Below are 19,981 nucleotides of genomic sequence, written 5' to 3'. Positions count from 1 at the left end.
CGGTTTCTTGGTTTTGTTTTTCCAGGTTTCAGATTTCCCAAATGTTTTCTCTGTGTTCATAACTATGCTTAAACCACATCAGGGGATGACTTTTGACGTCTTGGAAAAATCTAAGAAATTGTGTAATTGCCCTTTAATTAGTGAGCATGCCCTGCACTGTTGTTTTGTTAGCAGGTTTTCTGTAGTGCAGTAAGCGCACATGTGATGTGATTCGGCTGCCAATAGAATGGGGGAGTAATCAAAAGCCCACTTGTGCTGCCACTGTACAGCGAAAAACGAGTAAGTTAACCATTATTTATTTTAATTTTAATTAGTTTGTAGTAGTTAAGTATTGCATTAAATTACTGTAGCTACCTCAATCGTTATTTCAAATAATTTCGGTGACGTCCCAGAAATTGCTAGCTATCTGAAATTTAAATAGTGAGCATGCTCCGCTAACTACAAATCCCCCTAGATTTGGAACTGAAAGAGTAATATAATAATATTAATTGAATGGAGTTTCCCATCTTCCCATTTAGAGTTTCTGGCGCAGACAGAAATGCCCTTATCCAGATGGTGTGACAAAGGCATTTCCAAACAGACCTGCTAACTTTCTTTGTTGTTCCTTTTAAGGTTGGAACCAACATGGAGTACCTCCAGTAGGAAGAGAGGCAAGAACCATTCGTCTGCCAGCTCAGGGACAAGCTACACTATTCACAGCAATTACATTGTAATGTTCAATGTAATTGCATTGCTGGACTTTTTGAAAATGTATGTATTTGTATTGCTTAAAAAATGTATAAATTAAAGGAAATGTATGGTTTAAACTGGTGTTTAATGTTTATTTGTTTTAGCTGTTAGTGATAATTCCCAGTGTTAATACATTTGTGTTTACATCATTAAGCCTTTATGTATCTGTTATGATCAAAGGGGTCTGACTTTATAGTAAGCAGAGCCTCATAGGATACATGGCATTTATGTATGTGTTATAAATTACCAAAGGGGTCTGACTTTAAATTAAGTACAGCGATATCGTCTTTACGGATGTGTTATGTCTGAATTGTGTCTCACTTCAAACTAAGTATTACAGGACAACAGTGTCAATAAATATGTTAACGTTCTGCTGATTTCTCTCATGATTTACATATTACTGTAGGGGTGAGAGGTATTTACATGGGTTGATGGACCTGCAAAGCTTGCGTTTGTGTGTGTGTGTGTGTGAGAACCAAGATGATTTGGAGTAGTCCAACCTGAGACTGCAGCACCAGGTATTCCTCTTCTGTTCCCATGGAGACCAGGGCTTGATTACATCCTGTTACAATGGCAACAACATTTTGTAGCTGATCATTCAGCGGGGGAGTGGGTGAATGTTTCAAAGACCTGACCTGGCCCAGCACTGTGCGGTATGACACATTTTTGCTGGGTGCGTGTTTGCGTACTGAGGAAGAAGAAAGACACTATCAATTTATTTAGATTGGGAGTTTTCATCAAGGTAAGTGTTTCTTGGTGTAACATCATCCCCAGGCTATTGCACGCACACCCCAGGCTATTGCACAGACACAGCGATAAGCCTGGGATACCAACCAAAGTTGGCCTTAGTGGGAGTGACCATAGAACTCTACAGGAGTGACCTTAAGTAGTGACGATGACAAATACTTTACTCTGTAACACAGTCAAAAAGTCATAACGATGACTAAATCCTTCCCATTACCATGAACCCTTTATAAAGCATGACATATGGTTATAGATGCTTTGTAACACTTACCTTAATCAGCTGAATGTCATTGAAAGCGAGAAAAATTCACATAAAAATGTACTATCAGCCTTGAGTAAAGTGGAAATTACAATGTTGAAGAAAACAATGAAAATAGATATTTTATTTATGCTATAGATCACCATCATCAAAACAGATTGTCAACAAAGGAGCAGGTGCAAGTATGTGTGGCACACCTTGGGACACTTTATAACCGTTAAATCAAAGAAATACAAATGAACAAACTAGGTGAGATATACACCTACTACTAAGTGTTACATTTTGTCAAAATTGTGTGACACAAAGTTAAAGTCTGTAGCCTGGACCCAGGTATGTATGTGCCCTTGTCTTCTCCATGCTGACAAACAATGTTTAGCATGACAATTCCAGGAGTTGCAGGTTGACGTTTAGGGTTATGACGAGCTTCAATGCCATACAACACTCCTTCAATGGCCTCCAACTGCTCTTAAACGCTAATAAAACCATATGTATGCTTTTCAACCGTTCGCTGCCCGTACCCGCCCGCCCGACTAGCATCACCACCCTGGACGTTCCAACCTAGAATATGTGGACAACTATAAATACTAGGTGTCTGGCTAGACTGTAAACTCTCCTTCCAGACTGATATTAAACATCTCCAATCCAAAATCAAATCTAGAATTGGCTTTCTATTTCGCAACAAAGCCTCCTTCACTCACACCGCCAAACTTACCCTAGTAAAACTGACTATCCTACCGATCCTCGACTTTGGCGATGTCATCTACAAAATAGCTTCCAACACTCTACTCAGCAAACTGGATGCAGCCTATCACAGTGCCATCCGTTTTGCTACCAAATCACCTTATACCACCCACCACTGCGACCTGTATGCTCTAGTCGGCTGGTCCTCGCTACATATTCGTCACCAGACCCACTGGCTCCAGGTCATCTATAAGTCTATGCTAGGTAAATCTCTGCCTTATCTCAGTTCACTGGTCACGATGGCAACACCCACCCGTAGCATACGTTCCAGCAGGTATATCTCACTGATCATCCCCAAAACCAACACCTCATTTGGCCACCTTTCCTTCCAGTTCTCTGCTGCCTGTGACTGGAACGAATTGAAAAAAAAAATGTAAAAACCCGGCTGAAGTTGGAGACTTGTACTTCCCTCACCAACTTCAAACATCAACTATCTGAGCAGCTAACTGATCACTGCAGCTGTACATAGGCCATCTGTAAATAGCCCACCCAATCTACCTACCTCATCCCCATGCTGGTTTTGTTTGATTTACTTTTCTGCTCTTTTACACACCAGTATCTCTACTTGCACATCATCTGCTCATTTATCACTCGTGTTAATCTGCTAAATTGTAACTATTCGCTCCTATGGCCTATTTATTGCCTACCTCCTCATGCCTTTTGCACACACTGTATATAGACTTTCTTTTTTCTACTGTGTCATTGATTTGTTTGTGTTATTGGCTTGTTTATTGTTTACTCCATGTGCAACTGTTGTCTGTGTCACACTGCTTGGCCAGGTCGCAGTTGCAAATGGTTAAATAAAGGTGAAATATATATATTTTTTAAAATGAATCTTGCCCTGGTTGTAATTTAAGATTAGGGTTATCAGTGTGGTTAAGGTTTAACATCAGATTTTATGACTGTGCTAGCTAGTGACCACAGCATAGCTTCCCCCAGGTCAAGATTCATGACAATAAATGCCAACCTGCTAAGGAGTTTGCAAGAAAGCAGAAACAGACTGGCACATCTGGGTACAAACATTAAAGTTGGTGGAAGCAGTATGCCATATTTCCAAAAGTCATCTGCTGAATGTAATAACATTGTAACAATAGAATGGATTACAGTGATTCTCACAACATCTGAGTGAAAGAGCACTTGGCCATAGATTTTCTAAGAATGGTAACTGACTGAATTATAAATTAGTTCATTGGTCATTATAAACATTGTATTTTCCGAAGACAAACAAACCATAACACATGTTTACAAACAGCAACTGTTATAAAGGGATGGAGTGTGATTTACAATATTCACTGAGCAGGCATCTTTCAAACAAAATAGTTATATGTTTAAGAATGAGGATGTAAACATACATGGACAAAGCATTGTGGCATTGGACCGTGGTTCCACATTCCTTCACATGAAAAAAATAAAATAAACTAACATAAGGCAAGCATGCATCATTTACTGAAGACAAAAGTACTTAAAAAAATATATATAATAGAATGTACTGAGAAACACGGGGGCCATTTTGATTTGTGAAGTGTTAATGGGTAACTCAAAGTTATGAAGAGGACAGTATAGAGACAATGAGACTTTCCCGTTTGTCTTAGTGAAAAAGTCAACATCGGTTAGAGTGGTAACAGAACATTATCCAAGCATGATGACTAGGCGAGAAAATTAAGCCATTACAAAGCACTCAGAGCATGATAGTAGTTCTGTTCATAACGTAAGAACACTCAATCAAGACACCATTCATTGAGATCTGTTTTCACTTAAAAATAAAAATGGGATATTTCTTTAGTAAACAAGTGTTTATTTCTCCCGAAATTAACGTACCAAATATAAAATGTACCAAATATAAATTGACTCAAATATGAGCACATTAAAGATGTTACCATTGATTGTACCACAGTAGAAACAAAAAGCACATATTTAAATGCAGCAATATGTAACATGTAAACAATTTCAATTGCTAGTACCCTATGAAAGTTAGACCAAATAGTTGGCCAGTTACAATGACCAGTACAAACACCTGTGCATGAATTGTGTGCGCTAACCAGATAGAGGGATATTATTGATTTGTATGTTCTGTGTAGCAAAATCCTCTTCACCGGCTCATCCATCCTATAAGGTCTACAACATTGTATAAGTTTGTGTCTTTAGTAGAGGGCCTATTGTGCGAATCTCAAATAGTATTTGGTCGTATAACAGCAAACTCTTCTCGTCGACTGTAATTCAATATTCTCAAAGTTGAAAAATCCCTCCAATCTTTCTTTAAAATATGCAAATTTCTTACAACAATGAAATAAGCATTAGAAACTATTTGGCACTATGTTAACGAAGGTGTTAAGCAGCTCATTGTTAAGATTCATATAAAAATACATTTCAGAAAAGAATGAACAAATATGTCTGAATCTCGTAGGTTTCTATTGTTGGCTGGTGTTAAGGTGCAAGCATCAAACGCACATTAGTTGCGTCATGTAAAAACTGTTGCACTAGCCTTTTTCCTAACGCCAGGTCCGGCATGTTAACTGCCTAACATCAGTTGCTTGTGCTGAGGTGGGATGGGTGGCAAGATGAGGCGTGTCCTTAAAAACAATTTCACGCAGTGCTACAGGGAAGTTTGAAGACCAACAAAAAGCAGGTGGAGCGGCAGGTAGCCTAGTGGTTAAGAGTGTTGGGCCAGTAACTGAAAGGTTGCTGGTTTGAATCCCCGAGACGACTAGGTAAAATAAACTGTCGATGTGCCCTTGAGCAAGGCACTTAACCCTAATTGCTCCTGTAAGTCGCTCTGAATAAGAGCGTCTGCTAAATGACTAAAATGTAAAAATATCTTACCGCTCATGCAATGGCCATTAACCAAAATTAGTATGAATGAAGCCATTTTAAATAGTCTGAGTGCTCTGAAATGAGGTTTTTAATGATTCACATACCGGCATTTAGCTATCCATCCCCCTTTCAAAGAACACCCCTCGTCTGATTACCAAAGCCACATTCCTCCAAACTATTCAGTCCTCCTATAATGACATAACGGTAGATTGTTTTGAGAATCAGCCTGCAACATAGGCAACGATACAATTGTCAGGAGCCTAGTATTTTTGTATAGTCATCAGAATGTTGTGTGTAAAGACATTGAGACCACGTGTAGTGTCATGGAATGAGAAGCCATGTATGATATCAAGCTTCTGACCCGATCCGATTTAGAAACATTGTTTTTGGTTTAACACATAAAATAGCGTACAAACAACTTGAAGCCACCACATATTTAGTCATGGAGCAGGTTCTCATTGGCCGGTGAGGGGCCAAACCAACACACCAACAACACGTTTGTTCATCAAAACCCAGCTCTTTCGCACCACAGCCAGCTACTGCGCCAATAATTCCGGTAGTGAAAATAACATGACATCCCGAACCCATAACGCCACTGCCAGCACTAAAACTTACCATTGTGTTAGCCTTGTTAAAATAGAGCCCTTAGTCTTTATTCATGATATACACCGAGTGTACAAAACATTTATGACAGACTGACCAGGTGAAAGCTATGATCCCTTATTGATGCCACTTGTTAAATCCACTTCAATTAGTGTAGATGAAGGGGAGGAGACAGGTTAAATAAGGATTTTTAAGCCTTGAGACATGGATTGTGTATGTGTGCCATCCAGAAGGTGAATGGGCAAGAGACAAAAATATTTAAGTGCCTTTGATAGGGCACCGGTTTGAGTGTGTCAAGAACTGCAATGCTGCTGGGTTTTTCACAGTTTCCTGTGTTTAATCAAGAATGGTCCACCATCCAAAGGACATTCAGGCAACTTGACACAACTGTGGGAAACACTGGAGTCAACATGGGCCAGAATCCCTGTGGAATGCTTTGGACACCTTGTAGAGTCCATGCCCCAACAAATTAACCACTTTCTGAAGGCAAAAGGGGGAGAAACTTAATATTAGGAAGGTGTTCATAATGTTTTGTACACTCAGCATATTGAACCATATTCCATTAATATTTTAGAACAAATATGGTAGAAAGTAATCTGTATATTTCTTACAATACAAACAGATTCAAGTGCACAAATGGCAATCTATAAAAATCTCAATATGAACATACAAATACACCTTGTTAGTGAACTAGAATGTAACCCTTCCCTGCACCATGTTGAAGGGTGTAAATGGGAGAACCCTGTCATGCCCAACTACTATTTCTCAAAACATCTGCTTCAAGCATTACATTCATGCTACAACATAGTCTGTGTTGGATTGTAGTACCCATTACAACCACCAGGACGACTATTGTTACTGTCGCTTTATATTTCATACATCTATCCATGAGAAACAAAGGCTGCACTTGATCTGTAAAGATGCTCAAAGGCATGGTATTCACAATACTCAGGTGCATATTAGATTTACAGATGTCGGATCTTCATTTGACCAATATTGTCAGAGCAAAAATAATCCTGCAGCAACAGGATTTGAACTTTTAGTGTTGCTGGTTCTGTGGTTAGACTATTTGCTGGCCAAAATTAGGCTACATGAAGTGCAATACTGTTAATATGTTACACGTGCAGATTTTTTGTGAATTGATGTCCATCATGAAGGTCATTTGCAGGGAAATTCTCAGCAACAAAAGAGGGGTCAAATTAAGACCTACACCTAGGTTATGCTCAAATGTAAATGTATAGACTCTTACACTCACACGGCAGTCAAATCGTACATTATTGTAGGGAACGGATTGATTCTAAAGAAGGCTGCAGCTACCAAAGGGATTTTTGCTTTTCTTTGTCCTCTGTTTGTTGGGTCGCAAGCTGATGACTTCTCGGCCGTTGCTGGAGTTCTGACTAGATAAGTTACTACTTGTGGTGTTGAAAACTCCTGTTAGGGTAGAGATGTTAAGATGTGTTACAACGTTAATGACTCAATGCTGATACAAAGAAAGTTATCAGAGCACTCTTATGAAATCCCTTGGATTTCTATGCACGTGTCCTGAAATCTAAGAAAATTAGAATTATAATGAATACCGCTTTGATGTCATTCAAGCAAACCACACACCCGTGAGTCCAAATATGCACTTCACATTTCTATATAAAACACATCGTCTTTACTGATGCAGAGACATTTAGGCCTTCATGTTGAAGCCAACTACAACAATTTGGACTGCAAACACGCCAAACACAAACTGGATGCATTCTAATTTTGATATTATTCGTTACTGTATGCTATTTAATGCATGGTATCAATCCACAACGGACTAGGATGGGAATATTCTGTGCCTTCCAGCCGAATTGGAGTTGATAACGCAAAGACAGTCAATAGACTACACAACTTCATGCACTATTAAGCCATGTAGAACGCCGATTGGCCAGTGAGTGGTCAAGCCCGCGTCACACCATGTAGAACGCCGATTGGCCAGTGAGTGGTCAAGCCCGCGTCACACCATGTAGAACGCCGATTGGCCAGTGAGTGGTCAAGCCCGCGTCACACCATGTAGAACGCCGATTGGCCAGTGAGTGGTCAAGCCCGCGTCACACCATGTAGAACGCCGATTGGCCAGTGAGTGGTCAAGCCCGCGTCACACCATGTAGAACGCTGATTGGCCAGTGAGTGGTCAAGCCCGCGTCACACCTAGAACTTATTTATTCATCAAAACATGGCCCTTTCGCACCTCCGTCAGCTATAGCGCTCATGATTCCCGCTGTGAAAATAGAATAAATATTTCTGACACACCCACAACTCGAAAGTGCTGCGAGAAGACTTATCATTTGCGTAAGGTTTGTTAAACTAGAGCCGAGAGACAGATTTCTTACTCAAACTTTTTTAGGCCTTGTTGTATGAACCTCAAATGTTGCATGAATGTTGTTGTCATGTTACCGAATGTAATTGACAAATGAGAAATGTATAGTGAAGATAAAATGAGGAGGATCATAAATGCAAACCATCTTTGCAGAGCTTGCAGTACAAGACAAATATCTCTGTGGCACTGTACAATCCAGTCCCAAAGGTCTGTACTAACTGGAGACGTGACTGACATGGTTATCAGGATGCTTACCAATTTTATTGCTAGTTGTATGGACTACCTCAGGCTCTTCTGCTGTTTGCCGCTTCAGTCGCTGCAGATATTTATCTGCTAGGTATTTAAAAACTGAAAAGAAGAAATTTCATTTAAAAAAAAAAAAAATCATTCCCATTACATTCTTCCTAACATAACAGTTCTTTAACTGGTCATTTGTACACGTTTTCATCGACTCACCTTCATTGACATTGAGGTCCTCCTTTACGGAGGTTCGGTAAAACCTTAACTTGAGCTTCTTGGCCAGACCTTCTGCCTCCTCACTACGGTACCAGGAGAAAAAGAGCCAGGGTTACTGATCAATTCTGCCATGCTTGATCATGTCTAATGTTTGTTATCCTAGCCATGCATATAGAAATGATTATTCATCAATATATCATAACAGACCAAGTTCAAGAAGGAAAATGGGTCTATAGAAGTGTTACTTTTTGATCACCGTGTCATCCAGAAGGTCAATCTTGTTCTGCACCAGAACAGTGGGGATGTCTCCCACCTCTATCTCCACCTTCTCCCACCAGCTGCCGATGGCCTCAAACGATTCCCTGTCGGTGGTGGAGAAGACCAGTACACACGCCTGGGCACCTGGAACACATAAAGCGTGGCTCAGTAATGTATAGAGCCATGTCATTGTGGAATGCTCTGCCACCAGAGGTTACTCAGACAAAAAATGCGAGTTTAGCCTTTTTTTTTTTACTGATTACAAAAAACATATTGTATCACAGCGCCTCTTCTCTTCTAAAGCTCTAAATTAACTGTACCGTATATAATTATAGGAAGTGTAAATATTTTTGATGTCTTGACAAGAACATAAGATAATATTAAATACAAATAAAATAAGAATGATCTATTGTCAACAACTGTTCTGTACTCTGTCATTTAGGCCATTTTATGTTTTGTGTGGACCCCAGAAAGAGTAGCTGCTGCATGTGGAACAGCTAATGGGTATCAAATAAACCTAAACATACACAGGCCAGCTGTCACCACAACGCTAAGAAATGCTGGATCCTCACAGCCCTCACAGTTAATTTGGTGTACATAAGAAGCTTTCAAATCAAATAACTGATTTTGTAATGTGTTTTTTTAAAACATTTGTATTGTTCAAATTCCATACACCCCAGTTTGTATTTCATGTGTTAGGAGAGGGTGTAGCTGCCTGGGCCATACAATAACAGAAATACAATATGGACATAATGCTAGTTGAATTGCTCCCTGTGAGGTCATCTTGGTGCAGTTCCACAGCTGAATCCATACTGAAAAAATAAATAAATAAATAAAGTTGAAAAGTGAGAGGCCGTCTTCTCTGGCAGACCCAGTGGAGGAGGATCATGTCCTTCCCAGGGAGGGAGGAGTCTTACCGCGGTAGTAGGCCTTGGTGATGGCGTCAAACTCTTCCTGCCCTGCCGTGTCCCACAACATCAATCTCACATCTTCATCATTCACTCTGGGAAAAAAAAGACAAATTCAATAGTTGATATTGTGAGTTTCTCAATGTATTGACAGAGCAGTATCAAATGTATACATTTCTACTTGGCTATCATAAACTATTCACTCAACAGTTCTACTTGGCTATCATATCAAACTATTCACTCAACAGTTCTACGCTATACGTTACAGGAGCGATAGTCTTTTGAGAGTCAAATATCCTCCACACCTTTACAGTTTTATAAAAATAATGCTTCAAGCCTTCAGTGAGCGCACCTTCATCTGACAATACTGCCTGTTTTATTCAATGCAGTTAGAGTTTCAATGTTTTCAGTGTTTCTCTGGTATTTCCTGAGAGTATCCATGCTTCCTCGTACATTTTGGCACTCGAGGTAGCCTAGTGGTTAAAGCGTTGAGCCAGTAAACAAAATGTTGCAGGACAGAACCGGAGCTGACAAGGTAAAAATCTGTCCTTCTGCCCCTGAACAAGGCAGTTAACCCACTGTTCCCCAGTAGACCGTCATTGTAAATAAGAATTTGTTCTTAACTGACTTGCCTAGTTAAATAAAAGGTTCAATTTAAAAAACAATGTTTTTTATGTGACCGAAGCCATTGTCACACCATATTAATAAACAACTATCTGAATGAAATACCTCTCGACACTTTACATTGGCTTCACATCTGTTAAGCATAAAAACAAGGAAAAGAGTGGAGAAAGAAGTTTGTGGTTTTGGGAGCAGTTTTTTTTAACCTTAGGTCAAAACCTTAAGGACTCTCTTGGGCCAGAATGCAGTTAACTAACCGTTTGAGTTGACAGACGCCAGGGATCTCTTATAAAATAACATGTTAAGAGAATAAAGAGATGGTCTGTGCAGCCAAAAAGCATTTATTTTGATTTCAGTGGTCACTTAGGACACAGTACGGTCCCTGAGATCTCTGGGTATGGCTCCTATTGAATGTACCTCGTCAGATTGTACTGCATATCTGTAAGAGTATTTTCATGCATCTTAATATACATACATACTGTATGTATATTCCGGATGTGTACGGTTATTCGAATATCTTAACGGATGTTAGCATTTTAACACTTGTGTGATTATTCATTTTAGCAAGAAACAAAAAGTATAGGTCTACTTTAACACTGAAAAGGCTTTTTCTAAATTCAATTAAAATATCCATGTGACATTGTTACATACAAGGACATTTCAAATGATTCATTTAATAAAACAAACTTGTCAATGTGGTTATAATGCCGTGCGCCCCATAAGAGAAACAGTAGCCGACCGGTAGCCTTCACGTGTGTAGCTTGTTGTTTTTGTTGGGAACAGAGTGGCACAGCGGTGTAAGGCACTGCCTCGCAGTGCTAGAGGCGTCACTACAGACCCGTATTCGATCCAGGGCTGTGTCATAACCAGCCGTAATGGGAGTCCCATAGGGCGGCGCACAATTGGCCCAGCGCCGTCAGGGTTAGGGGAGGGTTTGGCTGTAATTGTAAATAAGAATTTGTTCTTAACTGACTTGCCTAGTTAAAAAGGTTAAATAAAAAATAAAATGTTGGCCAATCAAAACAGCAAAGAGGCTCAATGTGTAGCAGGTGTAGTGAGACTTCACTAATGCAGCACAAGATGGAATAAAGTTACGGAATTAAAAGTTAGCTAAATTAGAAGGAGTAGACTACAATGAGCAACCAACAGGTAGGCTGTTTTATCTGAATAGGGTTGGGAAGAAAGTGCAGAATGTAGCCTTCATTAGCCTAGCTAGCTTCTCTAGGCCAGGGGTTCTCAAACATAGCATAGCAGGAGTTTTACTATGCCTTGGGCAGTGCATGGGGTCCGTGGCAATACTGCAGGCCACTGCACAAGTAAAACAACTTACATGCAATTTTATCTCACTTGAGTTGTGTACTGATTAATTTGCTATCACAAAAAGGAGTCCCTAGCCCTAAAACGTTTGAGAAGCCCTGCTCTATGCTACCCCAGTCAAGACAGGAACTGTTATATGGGATGATAAATTACATTCTGTCCACTACAAGTTAGCTCATCTTGGCTGTAGATGAGTTGCCTTGGCTAGTGGCTACTGCATCGCTCTATCCCTTGGGGCGGCAGGTAGCCTGGTGGGTAGGAGTATTGGGTCAGTAACCGAAAGCTTGCTGGATCGAATCCCCGACAAGGTAAAAATGGGTCTTTCTGCCCGAGCAAGGCAGTTAACCCACTGTTCCCTGGGCGCTGATGATGTGGATGTTGATTAAGGCAGCCACCCGCACACACCTCTCTGATTGAGGGGTTAAATGCGATAGATACATTTCAGTTGAATGCCTTCAGTTGACTAGGTATCCCCTCCGTCTGCTCGCTCCCATCTCACACGGTTCCCTCCGAAGCTGCAGCAATAGAGAGCCAGCCTCTCCCGCGCGCAGCAGTGCTCAGGTTCAAATGTAAGTTTCAAAACCCACATGCATTTCAAATACCCAACAAAAATTAATGATACTATTCGAATAGTAAACATATTTCAAACAACCATCCCTAATGTAAAATATGCATAGACACACTAACAATGGAAAATCTCCTTACAGTAGCTGTCTCTCCAGGAAGTCCACACCGATGGTCTTCTTGTAGTCCTTGGTGAAGATGCCCTTGCAGTAGCGCTGGATCATGCTGGACTTCCCCACCGCACCGTTGCCCACCACCACCACCTTGATGGCCACTTCCATGTCCTCCTCCAACATGGCTGCGTGTTGCTGGGCTTTCCTCACACTTCCAGGCAGTCTGGTGTTGCTTTAGGAGGGCTGTCACTGGATCACTTAAAACACCTCCTGATAGAGACAACACAAACTGATGTTTTACACATTGATGAACATGACTTAAGGTTTGAATATTGTTATTTTCCTCTGCACAAAACCCTTGTCGTTCTGCTGTTCAAACAGCCAAGTCACCAACTGACAAGCCCAGCCCACATAAAAACATCCCTCTGTTCGTTCAGCAATATAACATCTTATGTTTCGATGCGGAGAACACTTTCTACCTCACTGCTCCTCAGTCTACCCATAAAACCCTCACTAGCTGGCCCTCTGTTTTACAGCAGTGTAAACCTTAGCCAGTGCATCCTGGCTGCAGCCATCTGAGGTAATGTCAGCTGATGGTTTCCTCGTTCTTACATGCTACAGTCAGCTACACTTAGCTCAGTTACTGCCTCTGTAGGTCTGCTCCCACACACTTTTCCATTAGGTAGCATTCTGGGCCTGCCTGCCTGGGTCTGGCTAGAAGAGGGTGTAGCTGACGTGGCAGGCATTTAAGAGAGGAGAGGAAGCTGTCCGGCCCTGGCTGGGAGAGGGGTGCAGATGCCCGGCCCTGGCTGGGAGAGGGGTGCAGATGCCCGGCCCTGGCTGGGAGAGGGGTGCAGATGCCCGGCCCTGGCTGGGAGAGGGGTGCAGATGCCCGGCCCTGGCTGGGAGAGGGGTGCAGATGCCCGGCCCTGGCTGGGAGAGGGGTGCAGATGCCCGGCCCTGGCTGGGAGAGGGGTGCAGATGCCCGGCCCTGGCTGGGAGAGGGGTGCAGATGCCCGGCCCTGGCTGGGAGAGGGGTGCAGATGCCCGGCCCTGGCTGGGAGAGGGGTGCAGATGCCCGGCCCTGGCTGGGAGAGGGGTGCAGATGCCCGGCCCTGGCTGGGAGAGGGGTGCAGATGCCCGGCCCTGGCTGGGAGAGGGTTCAGATGCCCGGCCCTGGCTGGGAGAGGGTGCAGATGCCCGGCCCTGGCTGGGAGAAGGTGTAGATTCCCGGCCCTCGCTAGGAGAGGCAGTAACTGGTTAGAAGAGGGTGTAGCTGACGTGGCAGGGATTCAGTCATGTTCCAGATGACTATGTTTTATGGGAACTGACATCAAATATCCCAGATACTTTGGATATGAGCAGGGAAACATCGCCACTATGACACCCATGACAGATTCAGCCTAAACATCTTGCCTGGTAATGTGACTGATAATATCACGTTGACCTAAAAGTATCAGCTTGGTAGCAAAAGAACACTAAAGACTAGCGCTATGGTCCTATCGTTAACGTAGCTACGAAAACAGAACATTGTGTTCAATGTGAAAAGCTCTGGTTTGACTTAACAGACTATGCAAGGAAAGTGTTGTGGATCTGTCTAGGGTTCCACTGACTGCAAACAAAGAGAAGGTAGGCCTTTTCCTGAGTTTAAACTCTCATAGAGATGTTTGTTATCCAACATCATCTGGTCCTATTCGTAAAGTGGATGATCCAAGCCTCACTGTAAACAGGCTGGCTTCGCAACCACAACGAAAGCTACCTTGATGCCTGCTAACCAAACCATGTCCCATCATCCAGACTGTCAGCAAATTGCCAAGTTGTCAACACACAACCCAACAACACAGACTAACCGAACATCATGGAAGATTCTAGGTAGACGAGGCTACTAGGCGACTGGAAAGACCACAGATTGAGTTACAAAGTAGAGCCTCTCCCACAACGTCTCACCAAAGGTAACTGAATACAGAGCCGGCTGTATGCAAGGACACACCAGCATCATGTACCATTCACTTGCATTTGACACAGGCATGCACTTACAGGAATTTAGCCCAAACTGCAGCTGACACAGCAAAGCCTGGCAGAACTGGATGTTCCACTGTATACAAACGTATTTCCTTGGCTACATTGACTCTTCAAATACAATCTGCATTAACAAATGGACCTTAAAATAAGACATTTTTCTTAGAGGAACGTGCTGTTATGTCTAGGCTGCATAGTTAGATTATCAGGCTAGTCACTTTGAAGGAACAAACGGGTAAGCAGACATACACATCCACAGTGCTTGTGTAAACACTCCACTAGGATCACAACATGACTTCAAACATCAATATACCTATTATTAACGTCTTCATTAAAAACGGCTAGGTACTACGGCTTACTTTAAATCAGTAAATTGGAAGACAGTTAATTGACAAATTGCCAGAACATGAACAGCATCTGCTGATTTACAATTTTTAAAATGGCACTACTTGACATCACCAGCGAATGCTTCATGCAGTGAGCTGAGGTCACATAGAAAATGTGCCTTTCCAATTAGTGCTTGAAAGTGTTTTTAAATCCACGAAATAAGATAGATTCATGCAAGTTAATGATTATACACTAGCTAGCTAATCATGTTATTTGTTCAGAAGCTGTCCAACGCTTGATACAAAGTCTCACTCACGAGGATCACTGAAACAAATAATATAATTTACAACAATTGTATAATTTCGAGTGATATACTCGTAACATTGTTTCTCTTACCGGCATCCAGTTACATGACCGTCTTTCTCTTGCAGCGGCAACAGGCAACAAACAGCACGAGACGAAAACAAAAGAGAATAGGTCCTGTGTTTTTTTTTACGGACCAAATTAAATATAACAAGCTATAATAAACTGTAACGTAGTAACAACAATCAACTCGTTTCACCAATTTGTAAAGCTAACTTAGCGAGCTAGCCATGTAAGTTAACGTTAGCTAGCAAACGAACGGTGGATTGTACGGTCTCCACGTTCAGCTAATGTTAGCTAGTACGTCTCCTAGCTGGGCTTGCTAGCATTTAACTCGTTTATATCATAAATCACAACAAGAGGAGACGAATATCCACGCTTTTCATCAATGTAACAAGTCGTCTAATCATATTTCACAAAACGACGACTTGAATTCAATAAATTGTTGTTGCCTTGCTAGCTCTATTTGTTTGTCTCTCACCCACAACTGCAGTCTGGTTGCTTTAAACGCTTTTGGTTTCTGATAGCAGATGCGCAGTTCACTGCAACTCGCTGGGTCAGTTTATGAACTACAGCTCCTGTAAAATAAATTAATCTAAACTGATCTTGAGTCTGTGTGTGGCCAGGTTGTATCGTGACCACAGGGCCAGTACTCGACTTTCTGCCGCCTTAGGCGAGACAAAAATCTGCCACCCCAAAAAATGTTCTAAGCTAAAAGTCGGAGGAAGAGAACATAATAAACTCAGCAACAAAATAAACGTCAATTTTTCAGGACCCTGTCTTTCAAATATCATTTGTAAAAATCCAAATAATTTCACAGATCTTCATTGTAAAGAGTTTAAACACTGTTTCCCATGCTTGTTCAATTATCCATAAACAATTAATGAACATGCACCTGTGGAAAGGTAACAGCTTACAGATGGTAGGCAATTAAGGTCACAGTTATGAAAACTTAGGACACTAAAGAGGCCTTTCCATTGATTCTGAAAAACACCAAAAGAAAGATGCCCAGGGTCCCTGCTCATCTGCCTGAACATGCCTTGGGCATGCTGCAAGAAGGCATGAGGACTGCAGATGTGGCCAGGGCAATACATTGCAATGTCCGTACTGTGAGACGCCTAAGACAGGCTACAGATAGACAGGACAGACAGCTGATCGTCCTCGCAGTGGCAGACCAAGTGTAACAACACCTGCACAGGATCGGTACATCCGAACATCACACCTGAGGAACAGGTACAGGATGGCAACAACAACTGCCCGAGTTACACCAGGAATGCACAATCCATCCATCAGTGCTCAGACTGTCTGCAATAGGCTGGACTGAGGGCTTGTTGTAAGACAGGTCCTCACCAGACATCACCGGCAACAATGTCGCCTATGGGCACAAACCCACCATCGCTGGACCAGACAGGACTGGCAAAAAGTGCTCTGGTTTTGTCTAACCAGGGGTGATGGTCGAATTCGCGTTTATCGTCGAAGGAATGAGCGTTACACTGAGGCCTGTTCTCTGGAACGGGATCGATTTGGAGGTGGAGGGTCCATCATGGTCTGGGGCGGTGTGTCACAGCATCATCGGACTGAGCTTGTTGTCATTGCAGGCAATCTCAATGCTGTGCGTTACAGTGAAGACATCCTCCTCCCTCATGAAGACATCCTCCTCCCCTTCCTGCAGGCTCATCCTGACATGACCGTCCAGCATGACAATGCCACCAGCATTGTGTGTGACTTCATGCAATACATGAATGTCAGTGTTCTGCCATGGCCAGCGAAGATCGCGGATCTCACTCCCATTGAGCATGTCTGGGACCTGTTGGATCAAAGGGTGAGGGCTAGGGCCATACCCACAGACATACAGTATCTAGGAACTTGCAGGTGCCTTGGTGGAAGAGTGGTGTAACATCGCACAACAAAGAACTGGCAAATCTGGTGTAGTCCATGAGGAGATGCAGCTGGTGGCCACACCAGATACTGACTGTTACTTTTGATTTTGAGCCCCCCAACTTTGTTCAGGGACACATTATTCCATTTCTGTTAGTCACATGTCTGTAGAACTTGTTCAGTTTACGTCTCAGTTGTCGAATCTTGTTATGTTCAGACAAATATTTATACATTTTAAGTTTGCTGAAAATAAACGCAGTTGACAGTGAGAGAATGCTTATTTTTTTGCTGAGCCCAATTAATAGGCCTATGCAACAAATTAAACACAATTTAACACATCTAGTTAGTAGGCTAAATAATCAGTTCAATGTCAATAACATAGCCTAATATTTCCAAACTAATTACATTGATAAAATCACCAATGCCCTGGAAGTTCTGCCGCTCTAGGGGAGACAAAAATAATTACATCTCAGACATCCTTATGAATCTAAGCATGGCACTTTCAAAAGTTACCTTCCACCCAGACAGAGGCTCTACTGTTGCAGAAAGCTTCAACTGCTGGCTACTCGTCCATTGTATAACCCACAGAGGTGCTTCCCTAAAAGCTGCCTGGGTTTAAACAAACATCTTCTCTTTTCAGAAAGAGAAAAGCTGAATTAGCAAAGCAAAAACATTTTTTTTATCTCCTCGAATATTATAGCCTGCAGTTTATCTTTAGATTGTCATAGAGAGGAATCAATATATCCCCATATGCATCGGATTCAAGTCTTTCGTGGGCATTTTAGACCTTGTTTCTACCATAAGGCATCGCAGTGTTAAGCATTGTTATAGAACTCTTGATATAATCTGGACACGTTTTATGTATTTATTTAAAAATATAAAGCAAACAATAGATATCCTTTTTGCCCTCTTCTTTAACAATGGGTACGTGATACCCTCACTCAATTTGAGCCCTGGTTTAAGTCAAACACACCAAGCCCTTCCCAGACACGGAGGTATTTAATCAGTGCATGTGACGGTATCGGAGTATTTGGCTATATCGACATCTATGGATAGGATAATTGTGTTGTGTCAAACAGGTGGGTTTAACACTTATTTTTTTGAAGTTTAAGAAATAAGCCCCAATTAAATTTAACACCTGCGTCGGAGAATTACCATGTTTCTATCACTATGCAACCTACTACCTATAGCAGGAAAACCAGTTTCTTATTAATAATATCCCACCTGTTATCACACATGGCACGAGCCCATAATTGTTACAATTACAATACAAATAACACTTTTGTATAACATATTTAACATATATTTTAATATTTCTGTAGAACTGTAAAACAGAGTAAGTTAAATTGAGCTTTGGTAACAACTGCTTTCATAAATGCATGGCGGGCCTCGTTTCGCTGGAGCAGTGTAAAATAAGCTTTATGTCAATGACCCAGCCTTAACGTATTTCGTTTATTTACATATCGAATTTGGTTGTCCATGGTCCATCATCAGTTTCAACAATTTATTTACTTCGTCTCCACCTAGAGTTGCCTCTTTCCTCTGCTGTGCTGCTGCATTGCAGTCAGCAATGTTTTCTCTCGGGAGCTATCCATGGCCCTGACATCAAATCATCTGTTTGCTTGGACACCAGCCCGATCTCCAGCTCCTTCCACCTCTGGAAACCATCTAGGTGGTCATGCGACTTATCATGCGAGCTGAGGAGATGGCACAGATTCTTCCAGTCCCTGGTTACATCCCTGACCAGCACAGATCTACACTCGTGTGAAAAACGTTTGCAGCAAAAACAGAATGCTACATCGTTTTGCATGGAATAGACAAGCCTTGGTCTCTCCACTCTCTCTCCGTTTGCCATCCTCCTATTGTAGTGGGCCACAGGAAACTTGAGTTGCCCCTAAACTCTTGGGAAATTCCCCTCCTTATCCTGATGTTGCCCAGCCTGCACTAACATATCCCATAAAGATCCATTCCTATATTTTGGCCACTCACCGGGATATTTTATGTTTTTTGAGTGGGAGTTGGATTTAGTAAGGCAGCTCCAAAATGCAGGTGTTTCAGCCTAGCTCAGTGCTTTCTGTGGTGATGGGGCAAGCCAGCAGAAAATACAGAGCGTTGAGCCATGATTGGCTCAGTGTTCTGTCACTCTTTGGGACACTACGTCACTGCCAACTCTAAGGGTAGAGCTCGAAAATTCAAGCCCTTTGGGTGCTGCCAGAGTTACATTAGAGGTGCCCATCCAAGAAGGCTCAAAGTCATTGGCCACAGATAAAATGACATCAAATCACGTTATATCTACAGTAGCTTTGATTGTACTGATTATGTCAACATCATCCTTTCAAAATCTTAGCTAGCAAGCTAGCAGTCATCATCATGAATCAAGTCAACAATCTACTGGAAAATCCTTTAAATCCTTATCATATGAAGATAAATAATTAAGAGAAATATAGATAAAACGTATTGGTGCTCATCGGCCATTGGACATAAACATTACACGACAAGTTGGAAATTGCAAATTCAACAATGAGTGTTTTGGAAAGAATCAGTGGCTAGTTGCAAGCATTGCAAAGCAATCATTAGTGTCACGACTCCTACCGAAGGTGGGTCCCCTTCCTGTTCGGGTGGCGTTCGGCGGTCATCGTCACTGGCCTACTAGCTGCCACTGATCCCTTTTTCCCCTTTTCTGTTTATTAGTTGCACCTGTGTTTAGTTTAGGCTAATTGGTTGGGCTTTATTTACCAGCTAGCCCGCCTGCTGGTTGTGCGGGATTATTTTAAGTGTACACGACTGTAGGTCATGGTTGTCCGTGTGTTTGTATTTTGCTGGACTGTTTAAGTTCCCCGTGCTTGGGGCATTTGTTTGGGTTGGCGTCGTTTCACCGTTGTGGTGCATTAAAAGTAGCGCTACCCTGAACTCTCTGCTT

At 42.0% G+C, this 19,981-nt stretch overlaps 1 protein-coding gene across 2 annotated transcripts; it reads right to left on the bottom strand.

Annotated features, from left to right (window-relative positions):
• Nucleotides 1-1,919: 1,919 nt before the first annotated feature.
• Nucleotides 1,920-15,705, bottom strand: LOC139376913 (RAB23, member RAS oncogene family). Of its 2 annotated transcripts, XM_071119907.1 has the most exons (8): nt 15,217-15,295; nt 12,503-12,744; nt 9,869-9,954; nt 8,939-9,095; nt 8,694-8,776; nt 8,493-8,585; nt 7,143-7,318; nt 5,418-6,367 (listed from the first exon to the last, which is right to left on the bottom strand). In XM_071119907.1, the coding sequence occupies exons 2-7, from the start codon at nt 12,655-12,657 to the stop codon at nt 7,185-7,187; spliced, it is 708 nt and encodes a 235-aa protein (XP_070976008.1). In that variant the 5' UTR covers nt 12,658-12,744; nt 15,217-15,295; the 3' UTR covers nt 5,418-6,367; nt 7,143-7,184. The 2 variants fall into 2 exon arrangements, with proteins under 2 accessions (XP_070976007.1, XP_070976008.1); XM_071119906.1 differs by having other exon boundaries at nt 1,920-7,318; nt 15,217-15,705.
• Nucleotides 15,706-19,981: the final 4,276 nt, after the last annotated feature.

Source organism: Oncorhynchus clarkii, chromosome 20 (assembly GCF_045791955.1).
Source record: "Oncorhynchus clarkii lewisi isolate Uvic-CL-2024 chromosome 20, UVic_Ocla_1.0, whole genome shotgun sequence".
NCBI lineage: Eukaryota > Metazoa > Chordata > Actinopteri > Salmoniformes > Salmonidae > Oncorhynchus > Oncorhynchus clarkii.
The sequence above is the reverse complement of the archived record's forward strand: the minus strand, read 5'-3'. Positions and strand labels throughout refer to the sequence as shown.

What these genes read in the sequence shown, in the direction of transcription:
- LOC139376913 (XM_071119906.1), bottom strand. Translation starts at nt 12,657, where the DNA reads ATGTTGGAGGAGGACATGGAAGTGGCCATCAAGGTGGTGGTGGTGGGC. An exon ending in TTCCTGGAGAGACAGCTACT is followed by an intron (nt 9,955 to 12,502) that starts GTAAGGAGATTT and finishes TTTTTTTCCCAG; the next exon opens with AGTGAATGATGAAGATGTGA. An exon ending in GATGACACGGTGATCAAAAA is followed by an intron (nt 8,777 to 8,938) that starts GTAACACTTCTA and finishes CTGGTACCGTAG; the next exon opens with TGAGGAGGCAGAAGGTCTGG.